At 41.4% G+C, this 7,879-nt stretch overlaps 1 protein-coding gene across 3 annotated transcripts in view; it reads right to left on the minus strand.

Moving 5' to 3' along the window:
• Positions 1–7,279, minus strand: part of LOC137373614 (N-acylethanolamine-hydrolyzing acid amidase-like) — a 28,492-nt gene extending 21,213 nt beyond the window's left edge. The window contains exons 1-3 of one of the 3 annotated variants that reach the window (XM_068038662.1): positions 6,697–7,279; positions 3,161–3,325; positions 2,187–2,313 (exon numbers count right to left, since the gene is read on the minus strand). In XM_068038662.1, coding sequence (XP_067894763.1) covers positions 2,187–2,313; positions 3,161–3,325; positions 6,697–6,869 — 465 coding nt within the window. In that variant the 5' untranslated portion in view covers positions 6,870–7,279. The remainder of the gene's footprint in view (positions 1–2,186; positions 2,314–3,160; positions 3,326–6,696) is intronic. The other 2 variants (XM_068038652.1, XM_068038666.1) reach the window with 2 other exon arrangements.
• Between the last annotated feature and the right edge of the window lie 600 nt (positions 7,280–7,879).

A 7,879-nucleotide genomic window follows, 5' to 3' on the forward strand; every position in this document is an offset into this window, starting at 1 on the left:
GACCCGACCCGAGCACGACAGAACCCCATCCGACCCCGAGCCCGACCCGGCCCCGACCCCTTCCAGTTTTTTCTGCACCCGACCCGACCTGACCATCAGTTAACCGACCTTCCATTTTTCACTTTGTTCCTTACCTGCACAAGCTTAAAATAACTATAACAAAACCACCTTTGAAGTCCAAAAAGTAAATTAACATTAGTGTCAGTTACCTGAGGTAGTGATAGAGCGTATCTGATCCGGGCGACCCAACCCCGAATGCCGGACCCGGAAGTGCGACCTGACCTGAACCCGACACATGTTGTTGGGTCCCGTCGGGTTCGGGTCGGGTAGCAGGCCTTTAGGGTGGTGGGTGGGGGGGGGGGGGGTGGGGGGGATGGGGGGGGGTTGAAGAGAGGGGGAAAAAATCTGCTCTCAGAAACCTACAACAGCAAAAGACTGCAAAGACCTGAACCTGCTTTGAATGTTGAAGTTTGTGGAGAAGTTGAAGACTAGTGGGATCACCAGGAATCAGATCCCAGGAATCCTTATTCATGGACAAGCAGGTTGGAATGCTCAGAAAAGTGAGGGAAGAGGAGACTATTTTTTTGAAAGGTCTGGGAGATCCAAACCATTGCAACTGGGAGGAGTTTGGGACTTTTAACCACAAAGATTTTGCCAAAGAGGTCTGTGTAACGTATAAGTGTGGTGTGAGTTTTCCAAGTATTTTAGTAAGTAAAGAAAATACCTTTCTTTGTAATTTTGGGAATCAGCTACGTACAAAGAACTATTTAGTTAATGGGCATTTCTTGTAGTTTCGTTGTAATAAAAGTTTTAAACATGAAATCTTGTCATGTAATTCCTTAAATTGGTCTAGGTGTTCACATCTAATATTTTAACATCAATGGTCTCAAAGAGGTTGTAATAATATGTAAGAATTGTAGAATTAACCATGCCAAGCAGGTAAAATAAACATGACATAACCATGGCTATTACAGATTACAAAACAAAACATCAATGTGATATCGTGCACTAGGGTGATTAGATTAAATAAATGCAAGTTAACAATTGAGGCATTATTTAGGCTTTTCAAAATGAGTCACACAAGCCCACCTAAAATTCAATTTTCTGATTCAAGTACAGATCCATATTAAAGTCAAGCAGTAATTTTTTAGGTTGTTCAAAAAATTTGGTTGAAAGAAATCTCGGCCTTTCCATTGCAGGAATAGATGTGCAACTTGATTTCAGAGGCCTGGGTTTTAACCCAGTTTAGACAGATGAATGAAACTCCCTCATCTCTGCTAGATCCCAAGTGAAATAACTCAGTTACTAGTGGGCATTGGTCACAAAAATGTCCACATTTCAACAAATTGCCAGTAAAATATCAGCTCCACTCAGGAACATCATAAGAGTGTTTGATGTAGGAAGTGGGAAATTTCACACTGATGCATTACAAAATGTTGTTCTAAAGTTGGAATTTAGGCACATTGCTGGGCAAGTGTCGAAAGAGCTTTACCCCGAACCTAGACATAGTATATCTAACCTTGAGGTGTTTTATTCCCCAGCACTCACATTCACCATAGAATCACATTTCGTAACAGCACAGAAACAAGCCATTCAGCCTGTCCAGTCTGTGCCAGTGGTTTTTCTCCATTTCAATCACCTCTGATCCCACTCTCCTCATTTCCTGTATTCTTGAATATTTCTCTTTTTCAAGCAACTAATTCCCTTTTAAAACATACAGGCAGATTTTGCTTCAGAAGTGGCACATGATGAGGAATTCCACATTCTAAGAACCTCTGTGCAAAACATTTTTTTTTCTATCTTCCCCATTAATTTTTTTTATTTGTTCATGGGATGTGGGTATCCCTGGCAAGGCCAACATTTATTGCCCATCCTAACTGCCCTTGAGAAGCTGGTAGTTCTTTAATTTGTGCTTTCTTATCATCTATCTCACTGACCAATGGAAACAATCTATTATGATTTACCTTCATAAACTCCATTAACCTTCTCAACTTTAAAAAGAACTATAATTTGTCTCATCTTTGAATACAGCACTGTATTTTCCATTGATGAACACAGAAATTCTCAATTTATCTGAAAAGTGTAAACTCCATCACATGTATTTAAGTCTGGAACTTCCATTATATTTGTAAAACAATTTTTCTTTTAAGAAAACACACATGTTGTAATTTTAATGTAACACCTACCTGACCATTCTTTACAAATTGTAGGTCAACTGTTAAAGATCTTAAAATATCACTGAATTGGTAGTCCAAATTTCTACCGTGGTAAATATTTCCTCTCGAGTCTTGAGCAACAATGCTAGTGCAAAAGCTGAGAGCAGTGACATGAGTTACACATCAGTTCAGAGACGAAACATTTCAGCAGTGACACAACAACATACATTTATATAGAGTCTTTAACGTAACAAAATGGCCAAAACCCTTCAGCGGTACAATAATAAAAGATGCACAAGCAAAAAAAGGTGATTTTAGAATGGGTGCCCAGAAATGTGCTTAAACAGGTGGGTTTTACCACAGGTCTTAAAGGAGGAGAGGGAGGTGCAGAGGTGGAAATGTTCTGGAAGAGTGCAGGGCCTAGACATCAGTAACGCTGGGGCAAAGGGAGGGGATAATGCATGACAGGCAAGAGTCAGAGAAACACAGTGTCCATTTTATTCAGAGTTCTGAGTCCCTTTTATTTTGAGAGCTCATAAGTATTTTTCCTACAAACAGAGTGATACAAAGACGAAGTGAAGAGTTAGTAGCCTAAATTTTCCAACTGATATTGTTTTAACACTGGTATTAATCCGTTTATATGAAATGGGTTAATGCTGGTGTTAATATAATACCAACTGGAAAATCTAGGTCAATGTAAGCTACCTCTACAGGGATTCTTCATAGCACACTGTTTTCTTCACTTTGACACTGTAAGGTCAGGCCATTAGCATTCTGACCTTCTATAGTTTTTTGTTTCTTGTCTGGGAATAAGGATTCAATGAAAAAAAAAGTGTGCTCCAAAGTAAATTATTCCCAGCCAACTATAGTTCCAACTCCTATTTGCATAAGAGCATCTGCTTGTATAACTTTTTCACAAGACAAACTGAAGTAGTTAAGGTGTAAAATTGATCAAAGTTTAACAGCTATGAATGTTAAGTCTTTGCCTGTCAAAGAACACCTACCCAGAAATTTCATAAACAAGATTGATAAGAAGTCCATCTCCAAGTCTTAAGCCTAAGGCTTTACTTATTCCTTGAATTTCTGCTTCATACGGTTGTGGTAATATCAGGCCCAGCTGGGGTGCTAGCTGTTCAATAATGGAAATCACCCACTTTGGAGCAATAGAACTGTAATACAAAGATTCAATTGTTTCAAGAATATTTGTCAGTCATTCCCTTAAAGCAGAAAAAACAAAAACAAACATGAATGAACAATTACATGTGTTAATAGAACAGCTTGCTCACTGACTAGTATTAACAGAGATTTCCATGATCAGACTTTGTCCCTGACAATACAAAAGCTGTATCCCTTCTATAAGCAGCCCTTGGCAAAGGTGCATGACCATGGATCACAGATTATCCTACTTGCAGCATTATGCTTATTAATTTAAGTTGCTTTGTGCTATCCTGCCAAACTCTGAAATGACACGTTACCCACAAATGAAAAGATTAAAGCAACAAAATATTAATTTACAATTATTTCAAAATGCCAAGCACAAATGCTTGGGAAATACTGCAAGTATAAAACACACATACTATACTAGGAAAGTCTGTAATGGCTCAATTACCTTTTCTAACTAAAGGCTGAGATAGAAAGACTTTTGGGTCTCTCAGGAAATAAAGGGATATGGGGAGCAGGCGGGAAAGTGCAGTTGAGGCCGAGGATTAGCCATGATTGTATTGAATGGCGGAGCAGGGTCGACATATGGACTACTCCTGCTCCTACTTCTTATGTTCTTCAGACAGAATATAATAATCTTGTTTTGAAAGACAAACATCTGATTAAAAGATAGCAAACTCAGCTGGATTTCATATTTTTGTAAATCTTCTGTTATCAATTTAACATATTGACCTAAAATCTCCCGTGGCAGGGCAACAACTGGCACCCGCTGTCATTTAAACCTGCTCTTGTTTGCTTAATACTGATAATATTCTGTGCTGCCAGTTTCTGCAAGTCAGATGGGAACGCCACAGCATATGGGATCTGAGTGAACAGGGCAAGCATCTGTATATCTCCTTAATCAGTCAGTTTGAAGGATTATGAAATTAACAGTGAACGTACTGAAAAGGAAGTCTAAATGCTGTGGCATTTGTGCATAAATAATTACACAAAACATAAGTGAGAACTGGTTAATTGAAACATTGTAAATTATTGCACAAGCATTCATATTTTCTTCACAGAGCAAAAAGATGAAACTGTCTATGAATCAACAAGCTTAAAGAGGAATTCCATTCAGTGCAGATTAATGCTTCGTGCTCTAACCCTAAATTTCTCTCTTCTTATTTTAACTATTCACCAACCCGTGGAAATAACCACACTATTGACCCTCTTAAATTCTTTCATAATTTTAAACAAAGCTATTAGATTTCCTTTAAGTATAGGAAAAAAGAATGCTACAGATGAACTGTCACAATATATTAGTAACCAACTGTACCAGAATAAACAACATGCCCCCCAATTTCTCTTGCACTGTTATCAGTATCGGACTTAACTGCATGCTACATTTTAGCATGGGAAATATTACAAAATAATACCAATTGAACTTGGGAAACATGATGCTAGACACCAACAGAGCCAGTAAATAATGCTTAACAATATTCCACTTGGAACAGGTACAAATCCAAGAAACTTCAGCAATGTAAAATCAAAAGCACAACAGGACACAAACCTGAGTTAGGCACCATGTATAAAACATACATGAAATATTACACTGAATTATTGGATGGGCTAAAAATTGATAAAGAGAAGGTATTAGAAAGGCTGCCTGCACTTAAAGTTGATAAGTCACTTGGAGCTGATGAAATGCATCCAAAGATACTGAAGGAGGTTAGGGTGGAAATTGCAGAGGCACTGACCATAATCTTCCAATCCTCCTTTAGATAAAGATGCCAGAGAACTGGAGAATTGCAAATGTTACACCCTCGTTCAAAAAAGGGTATAAGGCCAAGCCCAGCAATTACAGGCCAGTCAGTTTAACCTCGGAGGTGGGAAAGCTTTCTAGAAAGGATAATTCAGGACAAAATTAACAGTCGCTTGGACAATTGTGGTTTAACTAAGGAACGCTGGCACAGATTTGTTAAGGGCAAATCATGTTTAACTGACATACTTGAGTTTTTTGATGAGGTAAGAAGGTTGATGAGGGTAATGTGTTTGATATAATGGACATAGACTTCCAAAAGGCAGTTGTTAAAGTGCCACATAACAGGCTTGTCAGCAAAGTTGGACCCAGCGAATTAAAAGGGACAGTAGCAGCATGGATATGAAATTGACTTGAGTGACAGGAAACAGAGAGTAGTGAATGGTTGTTTTTCAGACTTGAGGAAGGTATAGAGCGGGGTTCCCCCGGGGTCAGTGTTGGGACCCCTGCTTTTCCTGATATATATGATCTGGACTCGGGTATACAGGCCACAATTTTAAAATTTACCGATAACACATAACTTGGAAGTACTGTGAACTGTGAGGAGGATTGTGATCAACTTCAAGAGGACATAGACAGGCTGGTGGAATGGGCGGACGAGTGGCAGATGAAATTTAATGCAGAGAAGTGTGAAGTGATTCGTGTTGGTAGGAGGAACGAGGAGTGGCAATCTCAAATCAAGGGTACCGTTCGAAATGGGGTGCAGGAGCCGAGGGACCTGGGGGTATATGTGCACAAATGATTGAAGGTGGCAGGGCAGGTTGAGAAAGCTGTTCATAAAGCATATGGGATCCTGGCTCTTATAAGTAGGGGGATAGAGCACAAAAGCAAGGAAGTTATGATAAACCTGTGCAAAAGATTGGTATTGTGTGAGATTCAGGTCACCACACTTTGGTAAGGATGTGAAGGCATTAAGAGGGTGCAGAAAAGTTTCACGAGAATGGTTCCAGGGATGAGGAAGTTGATTTCCGTGGATAGATTGGAGAAGATGGAGCTGTGGGTTTTTGGAGTAGAGAAGATCAAGAGGAGATTTGATAGAGGTGTTGGAAATCACGAGGGGTGTGGACAGAGTAGATAGGGAGAAAGAGTTGCCGTTGGCGGAAGGACGGAGAAGCAGGGGCACCGATTTAAAGTGATTGGCAAAAGAAGCAACGGCGACATGAGGAAAAAGTTTTTTCCGCAGCGAGTTGATAGCAAGCGGAATGCAATGCCTGAGAGTGTGCTGGAGGCAGATTGAATGGTGGCTTTGAAAAAGGAATTGGACAATGACGTGTGGAGAAGATATTTGCAGGGTACAGGGAAAAAGTAGGGCGGTGGAGCTAGGTGATTAGCCCTTGCAGAGAGCTGTCACGGACACAATGGGCCGACTGGCCGCCTTCTGTGCTCTAACCATTTTATGATTATAACCCAACAGAAGAAAGCAAATGGAAATCAATAACATTGCATAACTCAAAAACAATGAACACCCTCCCAACATAAACGAGAGCGATCAGAGTGGCTCAATGTGCCAAGCATGAACACATGAAGTATGAAGAGAAAACAGAAAATAGAAAGCAGCAGCGGGCCCCTGGCTGCACTCACTAGATAACCTGGTGCACCATCCTCCGGAACCGCGCCGCATCGTAATGTTTCAGCACCGGCTCCCAGCGCTGGGCAGGCGGCATCTCCAAACTCACATTGAAACGGGGAGGAGAAAAATCCCCCCGGCCCTGACTGCATAAACCAAGTAATAGCAACTGCAACAGGAGCACCATTTTTACAGCGACAGCAAGCTGAACACTTTCACTTCAGCTCAGCAACTGGGAAGTTACTTTAATGCACAGTCTTCAGCAGCAGGAAGTCCAACTCCTCCCCCTAACAAATTCAAAATCTATTCTCTCCCTGCCAGGTATGTCAAAGTCAGTCCACTATCTTTCAGTTTCTGTGAAGTCAGGAGTTGCTGTTTTCTCCATCTGGAGTACACACACTCTGATGTTCCTGAAACCCCTTTGGTCATGGCGGTGGGGGTCACATCCTATTTCACCCACATCTGCCAAACGAAAAGTGTCAGAAAAACCTGACCAACAGCTCCAAAAAAATGAAGTACAACTATAAACAGAAGTCCCAAGGTCAAGAGTTTGCTGCAAAGTGCCAGATTAAGTCAAATGTATTTATTGATGGGAGGAGGAAATTTTAACCCCAAAACGATAAATATCTGACTCCAAACCTCAACCTACCCACTTCTGGTTTTAATAGAGGAGGGACGGGTCAGGTGACTAACCTGATCCAAGGAGGCGGGTTGGCACTTTAAATATTATAATAAGGCTGCGAGCCTTATTTGTATTTGCAATTTAATGCTGGATGGCCGGGTTTCCCGGAAAATCCGGCAGCTAAACCCAGGCAAAGCCTGCCAGATCCAGGAGTTAAATGCCTGCACCTACCTGTTGAATGCAGCTGGGCAAACCCCTCCCCCACCTTCCCCTGACCATCCCCACGAGGGCCCCAATTCCCCCTTCCAGGTGGGGAACCTGTCAGTGGTGTCACCACATTGAGTTAAACAACTCCGCAGTGTGCAGGAGATCCCTGACCTCTGGTTTTCCCAGACTCTAACCATCCCCTCACTCCCAGTGGGTCAGTTTAATTAATATCCACCACATTGAGTTTCAGGGGCCAGAACTTTATCCCACCCCCTCCCGTAGGAGAGGGCTAGAGGTGTGGGCAGGGCATAAAATTGAGGGGGGGTTGTGGGTCGTTCCTGTCACCTTCCTGTCCCCACTGCAATTTT

This window comes from Heterodontus francisci, chromosome 1 (genome assembly GCF_036365525.1).
Source record: "Heterodontus francisci isolate sHetFra1 chromosome 1, sHetFra1.hap1, whole genome shotgun sequence".
NCBI lineage: Eukaryota > Metazoa > Chordata > Chondrichthyes > Heterodontiformes > Heterodontidae > Heterodontus > Heterodontus francisci.